At 35.6% G+C, this 22,550-nt stretch overlaps 1 protein-coding gene across 6 annotated transcripts in view; it reads left to right on the top strand.

The window, feature by feature from the left end:
- The window catches only part of Wapl (WAPL cohesin release factor), a 70,418-nt gene extending 49,261 nt beyond the window's left edge, over nt 1-21,157 (top strand). For all 6 annotated transcript variants that reach the window (XM_055607985.1, XM_055607986.1, XM_055607981.1 and 3 more), the window contains 11 exons: nt 728-955; nt 4,467-4,578; nt 5,285-5,382; nt 7,641-7,717; nt 10,363-10,538; nt 11,058-11,173; nt 11,649-11,813; nt 12,812-13,019; nt 14,957-15,045; nt 20,006-20,101; nt 20,565-21,157. In XM_055607985.1, the coding sequence (XP_055463960.1) occupies nt 728-955; nt 4,467-4,578; nt 5,285-5,382; nt 7,641-7,717; nt 10,363-10,538; nt 11,058-11,173; nt 11,649-11,813; nt 12,812-13,019; nt 14,957-15,045; nt 20,006-20,101; nt 20,565-20,630 (1,431 nt within the window). In that variant the 3' untranslated portion in view covers nt 20,631-21,157. The remainder of the gene's footprint in view (nt 1-727; nt 956-4,466; nt 4,579-5,284; nt 5,383-7,640; nt 7,718-10,362; nt 10,539-11,057; nt 11,174-11,648; nt 11,814-12,811; nt 13,020-14,956; nt 15,046-20,005; nt 20,102-20,564) is intronic.
- Nucleotides 21,158-22,550: the final 1,393 nt, after the last annotated feature.

Raw genomic sequence — 22,550 nt, 5'->3', positions numbered from 1 at the left:
GCCCCTAGTTAACTTTATTTCAGTCCCCTGTATACTGGTGCATGCTCAGTTGTCTATATTTTACAGAGGAAAAAATGTGTTTTGATACAAATAATAAACCATTTTGAACCAAAAAATTGACTTATCTTTGTTATCATGAACATTAAAGGGTATATTGTAGAAGGAGATAGTTACATGCTATATATAATATTATATAGTTATATATAATTATATATTAATAATATATAATATATATTATACATACAAAATTTTCTAGAAACACCTAATTTAGGAAAAGTTTCCAAAGAAACGAGTAGTTAAATTTATATTCTAGTTGAACATTCATTAGAGGAAAAAACAATTTTCTTTTTTTTGTTTGTTTGTTTAATTTTTTTATTTTTATGTACATTAATGTGAAGGTGTCAAATCCATTGGAATTGACATTATAGACAGTTGTGAGCTGCCATGTGGGTGCTGGGAATTGAACCCAGGTGCTTTGGAAGAGCAGGCAGTGCTCTTAACCACTGAGCCATCTCTCCAACCCCCGAGAAAACAATTTTCAATCAGGGTTTTATTTATCAAACAGGATATTTTGGAAGAACAGTGAGTCAAGCATTTTTATGGTCTCCATAAAAACTGGCAATAGGAATTTTAGACGTTTTAGCTTATAAATGTCAGTAATGTCCTTGTTTTTTGAAGTTGTTAGTAATTGCTTTCATGAATATTTCTCTTTTGGGATCTGTTGAAGAATCTGTCCCTCTGTACAGCTGCTCTCATGTACATATTGAGTAGAGATCGTTTGAACATGGATCTTGATAGGGCCAGCCTAGATCTCATGATTCGACTTTTGGAACTGGAACAAGATGCTTCTTCAGCTAAGCTACTGAATGAAAAAGACATGAACAAAATCAAAGAAAAAATCCGAAGACTGTGTGAAACTGTGCACAATAAGCATCTTGATCTAGAAAATATAACGGTGAGTTGTTTGCTTCTATAATAAATGAAGATTATATTCAGAAAGCCTGATTAGTCACAGTGGCTGTGTGGCTTTTGGCAAACCATTTAACCTTTAATAGTCTTGTTTATAGTTTTTATTGACAAAGTATTCTATTAACGTTTAGCTCTGAACGCCATTTTCTGTTCTAGTTAGGGCTACTGTTTTTGTGATGAACCAACATGACCAAAGCAACTTGGGGAGGAAAGGATTTATTTCAGCTTACACTTCCAGGTAACAGTCCATTGCTAAGGGAAATCAGGGTAAGAACCTAGAGGCAGGAGCTGCTGCAGAGGCCATAGAAGAGTGCTTACTGCTTTGTTCCTTATGGCTTACTCAGTTTGCTCTCTTATAGAACCCAGGACCACCACAATGGACTGTGCCCTCTCCTATTAGTCCTTAATTAGGAAAATACCCTACAGCCACGGTCCCTCCTTTCAGATAACTCTAGCTTGTGTCGCGTTTACATAACATTTGCCAACATACTCCTGAAACCATTAAATTTGATGATCTTTATTTGAGTCTTTCTTTGTTTTGGTTTTGCTAGTGAGCTGCTTTTCTTGTTAAATTTTGCTTATTGTTTTTCTTTGTCTTGTCTTCCCTCTACGTTTCAGCTCTTAGCAACTGGAATTTTTATTCTCTCAATTTTCAAAATCAGAAGTTTTAAAGGATTTGTGAACAGTATTTTTTTATTCTAAACTATCTCAGGGTATCTGGAGACTGAAAAGGGAAATCCTTAGTCACTTGTCATTTTGGAGCAATGTAGGATTATGGCCTTTATTCTGAGCACAATTTCCCTGTGAATGATAGTAATCCAAATGGCCTCTTATGAGGTCAGTAAGATTATTGATCTGTGGTTTTTGAGGAGAAGAAAAAAGATGATTGTTGTATAACTTGATTTTTCTAAGATAAAACTTTTTTTTTTCCTGTTGCCTGCTTAACTGAGAGGACTCTTAACATTTGCCCCAAAAATTTACAGACTGTTGATAGTCACAGTGACTGGGGCCTCTCATCCTGTTTAATTACTAGACTTACTAAGGGATTCATGGATTGTGAAAAAAGATAACATGTGGGAGTAAAGCCAGCTACCTTTAAAACACAGGATTATCCTCCATGTCACCACGGTCTGTATATTACCTTTAGGTTGACTTGGGAGTGGGACAGTGCTAATACTACTATTAAAACCTGTCATTTTCATTCAGTCAGCATTTTTATATCTAATTCAAAAAGTAATTGTTAAATTTACAAAGTGTAGGTTTCATTATGGCATTTTCTTCCATTCTTTGTTTTTATTGACTTATCTGTCCCATTACTCTTCCCCTGTCCAGTACCTCAGTTAACCACTGTCAGCCCACCACAGAGATACTTGAATGTCTGTGTTTATTGCTGCACTGTTGATGATAGCTAAGAAGTAGACCTAGCCTAGATCTCCAACAGTTGAATAGCTAAAATGCCATCTATATGTATTTTATTTGGCCATAAGGAAAAATTAGTTTTAATGCTATAAAAGAATTAATTTGAACTTAAATTTTTTACTCATTTGCATATTGATTTCAAATGTTTGCTGTTGAATGATAACATTTTAAAAAATGAGTTTGACTTATGTTGAATTTGTTAGGGTAAGTAAATATCAGCATGAAAATTTATGATAGTATGGTAAATAATTGACTTGATTGAAACCAGAGCACTGGACTATTTTAGGGTGACTTTTTTTCCTTCAACTCAATGTCAGCTGTTCTTAAATATGATTTTTAAATTGTATAGTAGTAAGCTTACTAAGTTGCCTTGTTTAAAGAATAGCTGCACACAGTTTTTTGGGGTTTTTTGTTTTGTTTTGTTTTGTTTTGTTTTGTTTTTATATTGCTTGGGTCTGGTTAATTTTGTTGTGTGTTTTAATATTTTAAAGGGCTTTTTTGTTTGTTTTGTTTTGTTTTTAATAAAGTATATAGCCAGGTGTGGTCATGCATTCTTTTAACCACAGCACTTGGGAGTTCGAAGCCACTCTGGTCTGTAAAGTGAGTTCTAGGGCAGCAGGGTTACACAGAGAAACCCTATCTCAAAAGAAAAAGTTTATGAAATTAAAAATTAACTTCTTTTAATATATTTGTGCTGTTGATAACACATGAAGAAATAACAGTAATAGAGTTTTAAGCAATGGATAACTGTATGCCAACTGTTAACAATAGTCTTATTAGTGATTTTGCTCTAGATGATTGTTTTAGTTTTCAAGTAAAAAAAAAAATGCTTAAAATAATAGGCTATTTTTGTATAGTAGCTTATGCTATGCTGAATATAGCTTAAAATATAAAAGACAAGTTTTTACTAATAAAAATTTTTATACCCTTCTTAAAGATTGTAGCATTAGGCCTCAGCCTCACTGTAAAGACTCATGAGTTGATAAATTTGGTCATTAAACTACCCTTCTCAGGACCTAGAATGAGAAATGAACCCAGTTGAATGATTTTGTTGTATTGCATACTGATTTGTATTTGTCGTAACAAAAATTTTTTTTGGTTTCGAAGGACTTACTAAAATATTTAGGTTCTTATAAAATAAGATTTTTATTGGTTAACCTAATTTAATTTATAAATAATATATATTCAGTTTCAAATGTAATACATGCCAAGGTGAAAAGTTTTCCCTTTGAAGTGTTAAGTTTGGGTTTAGGGTCAGGGTCAGGAGGATAGACAAAACTTCTTTTCAGGTTTTGCTAATTATTCCCTCCATTCCTGTTTTTAAATGACTAGTTTATTGGTACCTTGCAAGGGGTTAGCAGGCAAACTAGATAACTAGATCAAAAAATGTGGCTCACTGGTAAATATTTGGAAAAATGTTCATGTTTACTGTTTCCGGGGGAAAAAAAAAAAACAAAACAAAAAAAACACGCCCAAGCCATTGTTACTACTTCGTACCTTCAGTCTGTTTAAAATAATGACCATTGAATGTGAACATTTAGGGCCACTGACATTCTTACACTTTCTTCCTTGAAATTTATCTAATTACATTCCTTTTGGTATATTAATCCAGTATATTGGTTTATAGTAAAATAATACATCATTTGATTCCATAATGCCATCTGAGCCTCTATACTGCCATTATGTATTATATTAAACTAACAGATTACTTTTAACTTTTTTCATAAAAACAGGTCTTATATACGTAAACCACAGTTTCTTTAGTATAGACTACTCTGATAAAATTATAAGTTAATTCACCTATAAAAGCATTTACTGTTCTATTGACTACATCTTAGTAAAGAAAAAAAATTCCTTAAATTAATGCTTCAGAATTACTATAGCTGGGTGGTGGTGGCACTTGCCTTTAATCTAAGTATTGTGGAAGCAGAGGTGGCTGGAGCTCTGAGTTCGAGGCCATCTGGTCCACAGAGCAAGTTCCAGGACAGCCAGGGCTTTGCAGAGAAATCCTGTTTAAAAACCAGGAAAAAAAATTATTCTACACCTCAGTATTCATTAATGTTATTTCTGATTTTTAGACTGGTCATTTAGCTATGGAGACATTGCTGTCCCTCACTTCCAAACGAGCGGGAGACTGGTTTAAAGAAGAGCTTCGGCTTCTGGGTGGTCTTGATCATATTGTAGATAAAGGTCTGTATACACACATAGAAACATACACACAAGGTCATATTGTAGATAAAAGATTGTATACATACACACACACTCACACATGGTGGTAGATAACTTTAGTCCTAGCACTCCAGGGTCAGGGGTAGGTGGATCTCTTGAGTTCAAGGCCAGCCTGATCTACAAAGCCTGGTCTAGGACAGCCAGGACTACACAGAGGAGAAATCCTGTCTTGTAAAAACAACAATAAAAAGAGGACATTGTGACCAAGGCCATTTATAGAAAAAGTTTATTGAGGGCTTACAGTTTGAGAGGGTGAGTCTGTTACTATTATGTATGGTAGGGCACGTGACAGCAGGCAGGCATGGTGCTGGAGCAGCAGCTAAGAGTTCACATCTTGGTATGAACACTAAGTAGAGAAGGGGAGAGGAAGAGAGGAGATAAGTGGGAATGTCCTGTTTTTTGAAACCTCAAAGCCCATCTACAGTACAGACCTCCTGTGACAAGCCCGTACCTCCTAATGCTTCCTAAACAGTCACACAACACTTGACCAAGCATCCAGGTACATGATTGTATGAGGGCCATTTTCATTCAAACCATTGTCCTTAGTATCAGGCATAAAATAATGTTCACATTTCAGCATATTCATGTATGTGGGTATCTTGATGTTGGCTAAGGAATAATTATTGAAGTTTTATATACTAACTTTTGTCCATTTCTTTTTGCCTAGTAAAAGAGTGTGTGGATCATTTAAGTAGAGATGAGGATGAAGAGAAACTAGTAGCCTCATTATGGGGAGCAGAGAGATGTTTACGAGTTTTAGAGAGTGTAAGTATGAGCAACTGCATGGGGACTTATTTCTAATTGTGATTGCATATGCTTATAATCACCTGATGTTTTATATACCCTGGAGTTTTACCTTTGTTGATCTAAATTAAAAAGGATTCTTTTCAGAACCGTCACTAAATGAGCATTTTATCATTTTAAGAATGTATTGTTTTGCTGGACATGCTTGCGATCCTAAAATTGGGAGGGAAGATTGTGAATTCAAGGCCAGCGTGGGCTACATAAATAAGACCCTGTCTCAAAATAAAAAGCTTCTATTCGTGTATTATTGCTTCAAATGAAAGGTAGATACAGGTTTGCTCATATGTACCTGACTTTATAGTTTTCTTAAATCAGCAGTTAAGTTTTAAGTTTTCTGCAGAATTAAGTTAATATAGTTTTCTGCAGAATTCTGTTACTGGTTTTTGTTTTAGTATGCTTTTCTTTTTAAAATTTAAAATTTATTTATTATGTATACAGTGTTCTGTTTGCATGTATACCTGCACACCATAAGAGCGCGCTAGATTTCATTATAGGTGGTTGTGAGCCACCATGTGGTTCTTGGGAATTGAACTCCAGCCATTTAAAATATTTTTTAAAAAAGAAATAATGTGTTACCTAGTAGACAACACCGTAGAAGAAAGAAGGAACAATTTTATTTATGTATGCAGTAAATGAAAGAGCAGCCAGTGCTCTTAACCTCTGAGACATCTCTCCAGCCCCCTAGTTAGTATGCTTTTGTTTATTTAGCTTTTGAGTCAGATTGTAAGCAGTAGTGAAAATATTTGACTTTGGAAAATAAACTGTTGAGTGACAGTGAGTATATTCTGTTCCTTGGTGGTTATGTATGACTTAACCTAGTTTAGTGTAGGCTGCAGTTTTACTTTTTACTGCCAGTCAATTTTAGAATGTATAATTGCTGATTAAGTGGATTGGTTAGGTACTTTTAAAACATAAAATACATAAATGAAAATTGTTCCTTCTTTCTTCTACAGTGTTGTTTACTGGGTAACACATTATTTTTTAAAAAAATATTTTAAATGGCTGTGTGTGATAGCATATACCTTTAATCCCAATGCTCAAGAAGCAGAGGCAGGCAGATTGCTGTGAGTTCAAGACCAACCAGAGCTACATAGCGAGATCCAGGACAGCTAGGGCTATATAGAGAGGCCCTATCTCAAAACAAACAAACAAATAAATAGACATTAAATTTAAAAGTAAAATATTTTACTTTAATAAATATTAAAATTTAAAAGTAAAATATTTTATATTTATGAGTTTTAAAGTACCAAGTTTGTAAGTTGGATATTTTTCTGTCTGTTTCAAAGTACTTGTCAATTATAGCAAATCTGATGACTAAGTTATGAGTGAATAAGTAGAGTCATATCTTAATTTTATGTAAATCGATAGTTTTTAGTTGGGATCTCACTGTGTAACTTTATTTGATCTGGAGCTGACTATGAAAACCAGGATAGCCTGGCTTCAGACTTACAGAGATCCACCTGTCTCTGCCTCCTAAGTGCTAGGATTAAAGGCACGTACCACCATACCCAGCTATTAAACAGCAATTAAAAATTTATTTTTTATTATTTGTTTGTTTTTCAAGGCAGGGTTTCCCTGTGTCGCCCTGACCGTCTTGGAAAATTACTCTGTAGACCAGGCTGTCCTTGAACTCACAGAGCTCTGCCTTCCTCTGCCTCCTGAGCACCACCACTGCCCCCCTTAAGCAACAGTGTCAGTCATTCTAACACAGTGTATAATCAAAGAGTATACTAGTTTGATACACACTGAGGAAACTAAAAAGTCTGTGTCATATTTAGTCAAATGACTCTATAAGACAAGAAAACTTTATGTATATTATAATATATAGCATGTAACAGACTTGTTTCTTAGCTGTTTGAGACATTTTTTTTGGTGTGTGGCATGACAACAGGCATGATGCAAAATGCTCATGTTGTGTGGCAGAACCAAGTGAATACATGAAATGAGCCACCGGTAAGCATTTCTAAAAAGACTTTGGATTCATTATGCATTTTATTTTTAATAAATTTTTGATCATTGAGAAATTTTCTATGTTGCTAGTTTTTGCAGCCCCCACCATTAAATTAGAATTCTGTGCATCACAACTAGAGAGTTTAAGAAGTTGTGTTCTTAGATGCCAAGATCTGTTCCATCTTTTATATTTTAAGGTAAAATGTGGTATTATTTATATTAAAGAAAATTATGGATTGTCAAAGTTATTTTATATCCATTCCTTTTAGGTAACAGTGCATAATCCAGAGAATCAAAGCTACTTGATAGCCTATAAAGATTCACAACTCATTATTTCATCTGCTAAGTAAGTTTTATCAACTCATTACTTATTTAAAACTCAGGAAATAAAGTTTTATTCTGTTTCTTCTTAAAATGTGTAGTCTGTTTTGTTCGTGAATAAGTACACTGTAGAGCAAAAGTTCAGATTCTTGAGCTAAAATGCTTTAAGAACTGCAGCTCCTTTTTGTTAGCTGTAACCCTGGACAAGTCACTTCATTGTTGCAAGTTCTTTAGGGGGGGGGGGGGCGGGGCAGCCAAACAAGTAGGTATATCTTAACATATATCATAGATACATTTTTTTTTTTACAATGTATAGCTAGATTAAGTAGGTAGGTAGGTAATGTGTTAAGACATTTTAAGTGGTTTTAAGGTTTAAGTACAATATATATGAATAAGTCAAATTCTTTACATGTAAACCCTAGTAGAACATTGCTTGGTATACAGTGAATTTTCGTCCTTTTGTTTATATCTCATTTTTCTAATTTTTGTGTATCTTGCTGTCTAGCCTTTATCACAATTAGGTTAATGCTGTCACTTCAGTGTTCTGTGTCTTCAGTCCTGGTTCTGTCTTATCACAACGGCGGCTTCTTGGTATTGCTGTCCTAGTTTTTGCTATCTCTGCCCTAGTTCTCTGGCCTTTATCTTAGGTAGCATTATGCCACAGGGATTTAACTTTCTCTGGGTCTCTGCTTTGAAAAACTCATCTTAAATTGCAATTCTATATGACCCTTTATTGTCTTTGTAAATTTCCTTATGAAATGAACAACTATTGTAGTGTGAATGGTCTAGCTTATCTGTGTTTTAACCTCTAGCTGGAGAATTTCAAACTTAGAGAACTGTAGGTAGAATAGTATGATAAACTCTTAATACTCAGCTTGAATAATATCTGGGTGAGCCCTGTTTCTGTCTGTAACCCCATTCTTTTTTGTGTGTTATTTTGAAGAAAATCTAAATGCTATATCATCTCTTATTTCCTGTTTTATGTTGCTTTTGTAAATGTTATAGGACATTATTTCCATAACGCATGCAATTCTTCTTTACCAAGGAATTTTTCTTGAAGATTAAATGTTTCTGATTTCTTTTTATTTGACGAGTGGTGGTTATGGTTGGTTGGTTGGATTGTTATTTTGTTGTTTATAGCAGCAAAATGTACCAGGCAAGTGCTCTATCATTCAGTCCTAGTACATATTTAAAAAATTTTAAAGAGTATGTTATTTCTGATTTTAAAAGTTATTTTCCTATACTTTTTAATCCCTGAGAATTACCTTAGTAAGGAAGTGTTTAGTGTGATAGATTTTGTCTCTTGCATAGTGTTTTCTGGTGAAATGTTTTTAAAAGTGTTGATAAAAGTTAGCGTTGGATGGTTGAGAAATAGCACTCACCTGGGATTTTTCAAGAAAACCGTCATATATCAGTAATACTTAGGACAGATAGTTCAGTTACTAATAACAGAAGGGGAATTCTGTCAATATCCTCAAACATCAAATGATCAAGTTATTTGGGTTTGATCTTACAAGAACATCTTCCTAATCAAAGAATTGTAAAAGATTAGGAACCTTACAGAATTTCCTCATTATGTATTGAAAATAAGCTAGTAATAGATTAAATATGCTAGATTTTTAAAAGGGTTTGTATGGTATTCTGACAAAGTCAGCTTACTGTGTCAGCTTGTCTTTGTCAGACTTGAAAAAATATATAATGAATTTAATGGTGTAAAGTTGCCTTTGGGGACTGGAGATATGACTGAGCAGTAAAGACATTTGGAGTGTAGACTTGAGCTTTCCTTAAGCCCAGAACCCATGCAAAGATGGAAGGAGTGAATCAGCTCCACAAAGATCTCACCCCACATGGGTGATGGGGTACCTTCATCCACACACACGTCATACTCACATATTAATAATAAGCAAAAGTTAGATAGTCTTCGGAAGCGGACCTGTACATATCCTGTGTCCTTGTTAGTATGTGTCAGATCTTGGGAACCCTTGGGTATAGCTGCCAGAAGACTTGTTAATTTGAATGATTCACAATTAAAAATAATGATTTGCCTTAATATATGTCAGGCATTTAATACTCTTTATTGAGTGATTTCTTTTGTATGTGCTACTTTACCTGCTAAGAAGACATCTTCTTATTTGCTAAGCGAAAAACAACTAAATGAAACTGAGAAGGGGTCATTGTATCTTAAAGGCTTAGGGGCGGTGCATGGTGGTGACATATTTTGTGTTTGAAGTATCTGTAAAATGTGACAACTCCCACAAGTAACGGAAGTTTGTTTCGTGGAGGTTTTTTGGTTTTGTTTTTGTGGTTGTTGGGATGGTAGTTGTTTGGTTTGAGACAGGATCTCACTCTTGTCCCAGCTAGTAAACTCCTGGGCTAAAGCAATCCTTTTGCCTCAGCCTCCTCTGTAGTGGGGACTATAGATGTGAACCACCATGCTCAACATAGAATGAACTTTTAACTTTCTTTAGAGAGAAAACTAAATGATGAAGTTTATCAAAATTTAATAGTTAGTGAGATTATCGGACACACACAGTACATTATTAGACATTAAACATTATAACCTTCAAATAGGGAAACAAAACCTGATTTTTCTTTTTCAGGCCCCAGTAAATAGAAATTTTGTATAACTTTTATTATACCATAATAGTATACATTTTATTTTCTCTTAAGAGCATTACAGCATTGTGAAGAACTGATTCAGCAGTATAACCGTGCTGAGAACAGCATATGCATAGCAGACAGTAAACCTCTGCCTTACCAGAATGTAACTAACCATGTGGGCAAAGCAGTGGAGGACTGCATGAGGGCTATCATTGGGGTATTGCTCAATTTAACTAATGATAATGGTAAGTAATGTTTTCTAATTGAAAAATTAATGTTTATAATATAATTATATGTTACACGTGGAAATAAGCTATTCTGTTTTTGATATAGTAAGTTACTATAGTAAGTTTACTATAGTAAATTTATAGTAATTTATAGTAATTTATATAGTAATAATATAATTGACTTACTCTGTAGTCATAAACTACTTTTAGAATTGCCTAGTAGATTAGCCTTGAAATAGCAAAAGCACATATTTCAGTACAGGAAGTTAGGTGGTTTAAATTAATGCTGATTTCAGTAGCTGGTTATGGTGGACATACATATAATCCCAGCACGTGGGGAGGCTAAGGCAAGAGGAGTGCCATGAGGTCGAAGCCAGTTTAGGTACATGGCAAGATTACAGTGTGAAACCAGGGCTAGGGGAAAAGAAAAAAGAAAAAAGAACGAAAAAAGGGAAACAAAACCCAGCAACAAAAAAATAATTTTAAATATGGTTATTAGTGTCATCAGGAAGATTTTTGTTTCCATTCTTACTTCAGAGTGGGGCAGCACAAAGACAGGAGAACAAGATGGACTCATAGGCACAGCAATGAACTGTGTCCTTCAGGTTCCAAAGTACCTACCTCAGGAGCAGAGATTTGATATTCGAGTGCTGGTGAGTGAAGTGGTCACTTTGTAATTGTATTTTATCTTATCTTTAAATGATTAAACTTTGTTTTAGCTTGGATTTAAGAATCAGTTGTTTAATATACTCTATGGTTTTGATGAATCCTTACAAACATCCTCATTTTCCTGTACTTATAAAACATCCTTCATAAAAAGTCTGAAATGGTGGTGGATAATAACGGAAAGAGCTAAGTATGGCTGTAACCCTAGCACTTTGGAGGATGGAGTAAGAGGATGGCCATTAGTGAAGGCCAGGCTAGACTCCAGAAAGCAACAAAATAGTTCCTCTGCTGCCCACTCAAGCCACTTAAAAGAAAGAGCACTAACTTACATAGTGGTCTTTAACAGTGTTGCAGATGGAAAAATTAACATTTTATTTGCTTAACATTTTATTTAATAAAGTTACATATATTACATTCATTAAGTTCTTCTTTGTGATAATTATATTTTTAAATGTTTTGTAGGGATTGGGTCTACTGATAAATCTGGTGGAGTATAGTGCCCGGAATCGACACTGCCTTGTCAACATGGAAACATCCTGTTCCTTTGATTCCTCCTTCTCTGTTGGAGAAGGAGATCATAGTTTAAGGCTAGCTGGACAAGTTCATGCTGTTCAGGCTTTAGTACAGGTGAGCAGCAGTGACGTAATTGCATATTATGTAAATTCTACAAGGTCCACTGTGCACTCAGAAAATGGAAAAAAGTCAACTGACCGCTTCAGCCTTACCTTCTAGGGTACCTAGGACATCTGACAGTCTTGGATTGATTTTGAGAATTGCTCGTTTGTGTTTTCAGGGTTATTATCTTATACATACGTCTTCAACGTCTGGATATTTAGCACATCTTTTAAGGTCTACTTAGCATTTGATATTTAGGTAATTCTCATTAGTAACTTGGTGCATTTACTAAAAAGTGTGAATGACTGTAGTAAGTGCTTCTGGTGTTGAACGCCATCGAAACAAAAGGGAAAAGTAATTAAAGGTGAGGAATTTGGTATGTTCTCTTGACTGTATGGAATACATAATAGATAGGAAACTTATCAGTAGTATTCCTTACATACTTCTTTTTTTTTATGATTAGTGCAGTTTAGGCATTGTTTTTCCTTTTGATTAATTTATCCAATATGTGTTGGTTAGTTTTCTTTTGTTTGCTTTTTAATTTTAAAGTTGGTACAATTTTGTTTTATTTTGTCTCTTTAGTCTTCTAGGTCTTTAGTCTACCTGGATTAAGAACAGTCTTTCAATCTTTGAAACACTATATAAACTGTTAACTAGATTACTTAAATCTCAGCTGCATTTATGCTTCAGTTTTGGTTTTCAATAAAATGTACAATAGCTTTTTAAAAATCAGATATTCTAATTTAAAGCAAAATATTAGACTGTGTACATGTTGGTATTTGATGTCTTCAAAAATTTTTTTTAGAATTTATGTCCCTGTCCTTACCCTGTAGTGTCTCCTGTGTCCCTCCACTTCTTTAATTATAAAATGTGTGTGTGTTCAATTATAATTGTGTGTGTTTGTGTAAATTTATAAATGCAGTCATTTAGTTTTGCTCATGTCTTGAGTGCTGACCACAGGGACTACCTATTGATCTCTTTGATGATTTTTCAAAAATAATTTTTATCAGCTATTTCTTGAACGAGAGAGAGCAGCCCAGTTGGCAGAAAGTAAAACAGATGAGTTGATCAAAGATGCTCCCACCACTCAGCATGATAAGAGTGGAGAGTGGCAAGAAACAAGTGGAGAAATACAGTGGGTGTCAACTGAAAAGACTGATGGCACAGACGAGAAACATAAGAAAGAAGAGGAGGATGAAGAACTTGACCTCAATAAAGGCATGTTTATCTTGAGTAGTAATATATTCAGAGTGAAAATAATGGGTTTTTTTTCTTCAAAACATTTGATTAACATATTGTTACAATTTATTTAACAACATCTTTATAGCTTTATCTAGTTAAGCTTTGGAATTACAGTAATTCTTCCTAGCAGTGTGTGTGTCAGTGGAAGGTCACTTTTCTTTCTTGGTACTTCCTCTCTTTTACTCTGTAAAGAGTAGCAGTTAATCTGAGTGTGAGAGTGTGCATCTATAATTCTAGCACTTGATACAGGCCGAGGCCAAAGAAATGTGAGTTGGAGGCCAACCTGGGTTATATAATGAGACCATGTTTCTAACTGGGAGGGGATGAATTTCTCAGATTTCTTTTATCTGCCTCACCTTAAACTGAGGTATTTTGTCGAAATTTACAGTAGTAGTTCTTGGATACAATAGTTCTAGGTAAAGAACAATACAGACTTAGCTAGAGGCACTGTCTTTACTACTGAATTATCGACTACCTACTATTTCCAGTAATTATGATACTTGCTTTATATGTAAATTCTGCAAAATAGCTATTTGTTACTCTACTCTTGAAGTTTTGGGGTTTTCTGGTTTGGCTTATCAAGACTAGGTCTCTCCATAGCTCTGACTGTCCTGGAACTCACTCTGTAGACCCGGCTCTCCTCAAACTTCTTCAATATCTGCCTGCCTCCCTCCTGAGTGCTGAGATTAAAGGTCTGTGCCACCACTGCCTTACTAAGGTTTTGTTCAACATTTTCCACTTAGGAAATTGCTGTTGAGCCTCTTCTCTTTCTATTAAGCTACTCCTTCTATTATTCTCTTTCTATTAAGCTACTTAAGAGTTCTGATACTCTTAAGAAAATTTTGTTTCTAAGAAACTTAGCTACTAAGTTTTGTCATAGTCTCTTACTTGAAGGCCACAGGTTCAATCCAGATAAACTTTGGTAGTTTAGTACATACTATAATCATAGTTTTGTTTTAGCAGTCTTATTAAAAAATAATTGATTATTGAGCTATAATTCATAGACTGTAAAATTATCTTTAAGTGAGTAATGAAGTAGCTTACTGTAGTCATAGAATTGTGTATTCATTCCTATTATCTAATGTTGAACATCTTACCTTTAGCCCTAAAGCAACTTTGTATCTATTGGCAGCCAGCTTCTCCATTTCCTGTTCTCCCAGCCACTGGCAACAGATGATATGCCACTTGCTCTCTACCCATGGGTTTACCTTCTTCACACATTTCATAATGTGCTCCCCCCCCAAGAACTTATTTCAATTAGGTGCATTTTGGGGCATTTGTTAGAATGATATTCCTTACTTTTATGGTCAAGTATATATGTGTATATGCATATGACTGCATATAGTCATTGCACAGTCTTATTACATTTTGTTAGTCCATTGATACACATTTGAATTGTTTCTACTTTCTCTAGGACAGTGATGTTAGTTGTTTTCCAGTGTGGTATTGCTAGCCAGTAAACAGTATATGAGGGTTCCAGTTGATTCAGACCTTCAGGGTTACCCTAAAGGTTTTTGTTTTTTGTTTTTCCCTTAGTCATTGGTGGCATTTTTAAAATTTCATTTGAAGAAATATGTATTCGAGTCTCTTACCTACTTTTTATTCTGGTTATTTGTCTTTTGTTGTTAAATTGAAATAATTATGTATTCTGAACATCTTATCAGATAATGGTTGTGTACTTCCATTTTGTGAGTTGTCTTTCACTTTCTTAGTGGTGTCCTTCTAAAAAAACCAATCTTTATGTTTCAGTTCTTTTATTTAGGCCCCTATTTATTTTGAGTTAATTTTTATTAATTTGGGATACTGAATTATTCATATATCACATAGAGTAGCTTTTAAGGTGAGAAGAAAATAATTGAAATTACAGAGTTTTTATCAGTTGTACACTATTATAACTCTTTAACTGTTTTCAGCCCTTCAACATGCTGGCAAACACATGGAGGATTGCATCGTGGCCTCCTACACAGCTCTGCTTCTTGGGTGTCTCTGCCAGGAAAGTCCAGTAAGTGACTAGTTCAAAAATGCTTATGTGTCTTTAAAAGATTGTTGTCAACAACTTCATGTCATTACATGGTGCATTTAATTACTTAAAAAATTTCCTCATTCATACACGCCTTTTAGTTCAAAAGAGATTTTGGCTGATCACAGAGTTATTTAAATAGTCATTTATTTCTCTGTGAAAGAAAAATGTCTGATTTTGTAGGCACATTTTTCTTTAAAAAAATTTTTTTAATGCAGTGAACATCTTTGTTTTCTTTCTAATAGAGGCTTTCATAGTAAGATTTGAGATAGAGTGAATTGTTGTTCTTCATAGCTTTTTTGAGAAGTGATATACCTGTCAGAGTCAAGGTGTTTAAGATATTCAAAAGCAAGCTAGTGGGCCTCAGGATGTAGCTCAGCTACTAAAGTGCTTGCTTAGTTATGCATGAACCTCTGGGTTTAGTCCCTAGTACTATTTAAATGGTTATGGCAGTTAATGCCTGGAATTCCAGAACTTGGGTGATGAAGGAGTGGATCAGAAGTTGAAGATTATCCTAGGCTAAATAGAGAATTTAAGCCTAGCCTGGCCTTAGGGACTTGGTCTTACAAAAAACCAAACTAATGAGAATGCTTTTACTGTCATAAAAAGGATGTACGCGTAGGAAGTTAAAGTACTGGGGAATGTTACAGACCTCAAAGTATTTGTTGGTTTTTCCAGGGCACATTCTAAAGGAAGACTGTATTAGGTGTAACAAGAAAGTTCTTGGTGTGGATGATTAAGTCCCTGCTGGTCCTGTAGTTGATCTTTTTAGAAAAAGGCGGGGTGGGGTATAAGAACTGTGTTCTGCTGGCCAACTCAAATTGGGCCGATTTTAGTGGCTCAAAAGGGTAACTTCTGCACACATTTTGTTGTCCTTTTCCTTGGTTAAAAGCACTCTTCATGGGCTGGAGAGATGGCTCAACTGTTAAGAGTGCTTGCTGCTTTTCAGAAGACTGGAGTTCAGTTCCTAGCACCCATTTCAAGTGGCTCACATCCATTTTTAAGTACAGACCCAAGGTATACAATGCCTCTGGCCTCTACCATCGTCTGCAGTCTGCACAAACCCACATGCACATGCTGACATATAATTAAAAATCATCAAAGTGAAGTATTTTTAAGTATCTACACTTGTCATGGTTATTAGATGACAATACCTAAGGTGCCATCTATTCAAATAATGTCTCACAGGACTTCCTCCCTGTTTTCTTTGAAGATATCATTCTTGGATTTCTTATCTGTCTGGCTGAGCATTGGACGACATGTTTCCCTCTGAACCAATTTCAGGCTAGGAAAATGAGATTATTGTTAGTGACTTAAGATCGTCAGGAATTATCTCTGAGAAGTATAATGATACAATTAAGACTATAATTATGTCTATATAATTATGCTGTCACACAGAAGTGGAGATTATAGGTATTGGACTGTCAGTTGACATTGGAAAAACAAATATGAACATTAAAAATACAATGTGACTATGACTTGGAGTTACTGTGAATGCTCTCTTTGGAATATGTGGCACAGGTAGATAAAGTGAAAGGTCAGTGGTTGCCTTAGTTTCTAATTGCTGTGATAAAACACATTGGGACACATTAACTATACTAAGAAAAGTTGTGTTAGTTTGATATATAGCCATTATTATGAGTGTCTATAGCTTTTTATATATATTTATATATACACAGTATTCTGCCTGCATGTGTGTTTGCATGCCAGAAGAGGGCACCAGATCTCACTATAGATGGTTGTGAGCCACCACATGATTGCTGGGAATTGAACTGAGGACCTTTGGAAGAACATTCAGTGCTCTTAACCTCTGAGCCATCTCTCCAGCCCTGTCTATAGCTTTTGTGTTCCTAAAACAAGGGGTTCTGAATTCGTAGAAAATATTGAGGATTCTTACATCCACAAATATGATATATTAGTTGCCTTGTCGATCCTTATAATTAGAAAACTAGGTGCTACCACAAATATACAATTAATTGACTTTCCCATTAAGGGGATGTGGAAGAGGTAAAGCAGCCTATAGTCATGTGCAGTAAGAGCTGCCAGTGTTCTGTGGCCCCATGCTTAGGAAGTCCAAACAAGTCTGTTCTCACTTTCTGTTGCCCACTCTGACTGGTGAGCATTTGTTATGGCCAGTCTCCTCACTGCTTGTAGGTTCTTATCACAAGATCTAGCTTTCTTCAGAGCTCTTGCTAATCATATAACTTTTCTGTCTTTGGCTTGTCAACAGCAATGGAGTGATTTAGTTACTACTTTAAGAACCTATAGTTAAGCCTGCTTCTCTAGTTACCAAAGCCAGCATGCCTCTTGGATAGCTATTAAGTTTCTCAAATAGTCTATGCTGTATTATTCCTTTTGAACCTTCTATATTATAAATGTTTTAAGTGCCCTTCCCACAGCCACTGTAAATGTTTAGTTTGCCTATAGGTCAATCTGATGGAAGCAGTTCCTCAGTTGGTGTTCTCTCTTTCAAGATGGCTCTAGTGTGTGGCAAGTTGTCAGAAACCTACCAGCATAGTCTGCATGTATTTCTGTGCATCAAATATGTGACTGGTGGCTGGAGGCCAGAGAGTATCAGATTCACTGGAGCTGGAGTTAGAGACAATTATGAGTTACTGTGTAGGAGCTGGGAATCGAATGCAGGTTCTCTGGGAAAACAGCCAGTGTTCTCAACTGCTGAGCCTTTTCTTTAGCCCCTATTTTAGGAGTTTATTACATCTTTTCTGGGGTGTTTCATCCCCTTATTTCACTCTATAATTATGTAGGTATTCTTGGGGAGGAATTTTAGAAAGGGAACTGAGGCTTATATCTCAATTAGAGTAGTAAGTAGTTTCTTCCTTGTACCCATCAACAGAAGCCAAATCGCAGGCTTTCTTTTTATCCTTTATGTCATCTCTTTAAACTGTTGTTTTCTTTAGTTTAGATGACCTGGCCCAGAAGGTCGTTTTCACTTATTCTTTCAGAGGCTTTAAATTAAGCTTCTTCTTGTTGCTGTTTTTGTGTTGTTGTTGTTTTGTTTTGTTTTTTGTTTGTTTGTTTTGAGACAGGGTTTCTCTGTGTAGTATCTGGCTATCTGTAGACCAGGCTGCCCTTGAACTCGCAAAGATCCACCTGCCTCAACCTCCCAAGTTCTGGGATCAAAAGTGTGTACTACCATTGCCAGCTAAATTAAGCATTTTTTTTAATTTTTATTTTTTTAATATTAGTTACAGTTAACTTTGTATCCTTGCTTTATCCCACTCCCACTTTCCCTCTCAATCCCACCCTCCTACCCTCATCTCCACTGTGCCCCTTTCCAAGTCCACTGATAGGGAAGAACCTCCTCCCCTTCCATCTGATACTGGTTTATCAGGTGTCTTCAGGACTGGCTGCAAAGCCCTCCTCTGTGACCTAGCAGGGCTGCTCCTCCCGGGGGGGGGGGGGAGGGGGAGTCAAAGAGCCCGCCATTGAGTTCATGTCAGAAACAGTCCCTGTTCCCCTTATTAGGGTACCCACTTGGATACTGAGCTACCGAGGGCTACATCTGAGCAGAGGCTCTAGGTTCCATCCATACATGGTCCTTGTTTGGAGAAACAGTCTCATAAAAGACCCCTGTGCTCAGATATATTTGGTCCTTGTGGAACTCCTGTCCTCTCCAGGTCATATTAACTACCCCCCCCCTTTTTTTTTATTCCCTGCACTCTGCTGAAGGTTTGGTTATGAGTCTTAATATCTGCTTTGATACACTGCTAGGTAGAGTCTTTCACTTGTTTGCTCCTACATCAGTGTCCATCCCATTTGTCTTTCTAAGTGAGGATTGATCATCGTACCCCTGGTCCTCTTTCTTGTTTATCTTCTTTAGGTGTATAGATTTCAGTATGTTTATCCTATCTTATAGGTCTATATAAGTGAGTATAAATTAAGCATTTCTAAACATAATGAAATAGAAACTTTGAATCAAGTCCTATAATTGTTTCTTCTTACAGCAGTTGTTTGTATAAATAAATGCCTGCTTTTGCTAATTATCACAATAAAATATAATTATATTTCCTGGGATAATTGATAAATGATATATTTAAATGATGTATTAAAGATTTGTCTTTGTAGCATGGAGATTTTTCTTTAATCCCTCTGTTTTACAAGCAGCTCTATGAGTATAGTCTGTCTACACAGTTAACAGTGTAGTTTGTTTTTTTTTTTTAATTTTATTTTTCTTATTAGTTACATTTTGTTAACTCTGTGTCCCAGCTGTATCCCACTTCCTCACTCCCTCCCCAACCCCACACTCCCTCCCTGGTCTCCTCCCTGCCCCTTTCCAAGTCCACTGATAGGGGAGGACCTCCTCCCCTTTCATTTGACCCTGCTTTCTCAGTTATCTTCAGGGCTGGCTGCAAAGTCCTCCTCTGTGGCCTAACAGGACTGCTCCTCCCTTGGGGGGTGGGGAGGTCAAAGAGCCTGCCCTTGAGATCCTGTTAGAAATAGTCCTTGTTCCCCTTACTTTGGAAAACTACTTGGTTACTGAGCTACCACGGGCCACATCTGAGCAGAAGTTCTAGGTTATATCCATAGATGGTCCTTGGTTGAGTGTCAGTCTCAGAAAAGGCCCTGTGCCCGGATATATTTGGTCCTTGTAGAACTCCTATCCTTTCCATATCATACTAACAATAGTGTAGTTTATATTTCAGACCTTTCTCTTTGCATTTCCAAAAATAAATATTCACAGATATATTTCTTTGTAGCTCTTGCTAGCCTTGCCTTTTCCCTTTCCTGTGGGTAGGGTGATATGGAGTGGGGAATGGACCCAAACATGCTTATACATAGGTAAGTGAATGTGGAATGGAAATAACTTAGGTGTTGTAGGGCCCTTTTAGATGCTTACCATAGGATATGTAGCAGGGTCAACAGCATTGGCTGAGTTACAGTATCGTTTTCTGCCAACTAACTTTTTAATCTGTTTCTTCAGATCAATGTAACTACAGTGAGGGAATATCTTCCAGAAGGAGATTTCTCTATAATGACAGAGATGCTTAAAAAATTCTTAAGCTTCATGAATCTCACTGTAAGTAACTTTTATTGCATATTGCAGTTTATATGATTTTTTATTGTTTTCCAGACAAAATCTTATACTGTAGCCCAGGCTAGCAATTCTCATGCTTCAGCCTTTCAGTGCTGGAATTAGGTGTGAACGGTAGGATCTGGCTAATTTATGTGTTTTTAAATTTAAATATAACACATTGACGATGAAAATAGTAATGGCCATAGTGTCAGGCTCTTCCTCACTGTGGCAAACCGTCTAATATAAGCATCTTATAGAAAGGTACATTCTGGTTTATAGGCCCAAAATTTAATCCACTGTGGCAAGGATAATGGGGTGGAATGGAAGAACCACCCTATGTTGGCCAGAACATTGTGACAAATGCTCTATTACTAATGGGATGATTTCTACTGTTTAGAAAGTAGACTTGGTTTAATACATGTAAAATGTCAAGCGTTAACCATCATTTCCTTTCTTCCCTTTTTAGTGTGCTGTTGGAACAACAGGCCAGAAGTCTATTTCTAGAGTGATTGAGTATTTGGAACATTGCTAGCTGCTTTACCTTTGCTTCAGGTGCTTGGTAATGCTGGAGCTATCTGTAGACAAAGAAAAGACATGAAAGAAGTCCTTGAAGATATACCAAGAACATTCATCAGTATCATTCGTGTTTGGATTTTTATGATCACCCGATTTCTTCGTCATGCATTCTGCATTTGCTAAATGACAGTTACTACATCAATCTGCAGCTATCAAAAATGAGGGAAAAGGTTCAGGCTGTTAACAATCCCATGCAGTATTTAAATACACATAACTTGGCAGAGTCTATACCCTCTCCTTGTTTCCTTGCTTTATTTTGGGCAAGGTTTAAAGGGGAAAGTTTGTGCTGCTGTTAGTGCAACTGCTGTGTATGTTGAGCCACTGTTGTCATGCCAGTCAGGTGCAAAGGCAGCTTAGCTACTGAGGTATTGAATGTTCTGAGGACATTCTAGACAACAGCTTAGTTCCTTTTTCAGGCTCATTTGCTTTTGCTTTTTGTTGAATGATTCCAATCGTAAATAAAGCTTTTAATAATTTTGTGAATTTTTTTTGGTTGTTGTTCCCTGAACTACTGTCTATATTTAAAATTAGATGGAATCCAAAGACACAAGGGATTAATAGTATATTTTTTTATTCTTGATTAGGTTTGGGTGTTGAACTATTTTTCACTTCTGAGACCATGACCATATTCAATATCATACCATTACATGTCATAGCTATAGGCACAAGAAAACAAATAGCAGTTTGAGGGAATATTATATTATATAAGATAATGTGCCCTGTTAAAGGATTAAGCAAAAATAGACAAACCCAGGGTAGTTTACACTTAATGCTAGGGAGACTCTTGAAACAGTGTTAAGTTTTAAGGGAAGTTCTCTAGATATATTTTCTAATGTTCAGTACAGTAAATATAAGGAAGCTAAAACACCAATGTGGAATCCGTTTTTCCAGATAGCGTGTATATTCTTCTATAGAGTGACAGGATCAATTGCATAAGCGCAAAGCCTTAAAATTGCTGGTGTAGAGAAGACACTTTTTATTCAGATTCTTTGTTCATAGAGCAGTTGTTTAGAAAACAGTTGTGGAACACACAGAACATGTTTATAGGTTAAATTTTGTAGGTTTTTTTTTTTGTTTTGTTTTGTTTTTTTTTTATTGTTCAGACCACTGGTTGTACATTTTCCCCTCTATTAATTGGCCTGAGGACAGGCTTTCCAGAGATGTTTCATTAATACTTTTAGTTACCTTTCAGATAGTTACATTATGTTTCTTCATTGGATTTGTAAAACTTGAAGCCATAATAAATATTAGTTTGGTGTGTATTGGGGAAAATAGCTAAAAGTCTAATTTTGACTCATTTTAGACTTTGTTATTTCCTTGTATAAAGTAACAAACCGGGGCTCTTGTATCAGTGCCAGCTGTAATGTTTTTTAAATGCAGTGGCTGCCTTCTATTGTCTTCCTATTTTTGATAATGCAGATTGTTGGGAAATCTATAAGGAAGTAACTGAATCTAGGCAAATTGTTTTCTTCCTTCTACCAACCCAAACCCCTACCCATCACCTTTTAAGAACACAGTAATGCCAGTGTAATGTGGTAAAGATTGAGATTGTATCTGCCCTGAGTACCAAACTAATTTAGCAACTTTTTAAACATACTGGTAAATTATATCCACAGATTTCCTTAGATGTATTTTAATTAATTATTTTAAAATACATTGATATTTATTAATCATTGGATTTGGGGAACAGATTCTTAATTGTGGCAGATGGTAAGGAACAGTAAGCAGTTGGATGAGAGCAATCAGGGCGAATTACATTTTTTTTTTCTGTTACACTGGTAATCATTTGATAATTGATTTACCTCAGTGTTTAACAGTTTTTTGTTTTGTTTTGTTTTAAAAATAATAACTAATTGTCAAGCACTGATAAGAGATG

This window comes from Psammomys obesus, unplaced genomic scaffold, assembly GCF_907164565.1.
Source record: "Psammomys obesus unplaced genomic scaffold, mPsaObe1.curated_primary_1811, whole genome shotgun sequence".
Classification (NCBI taxonomy): Eukaryota; Metazoa; Chordata; class Mammalia; order Rodentia; family Muridae; genus Psammomys; species Psammomys obesus.
Note: the sequence above shows the minus strand (reverse complement) of the source record. Positions and strands in the feature narration are given on the sequence as shown.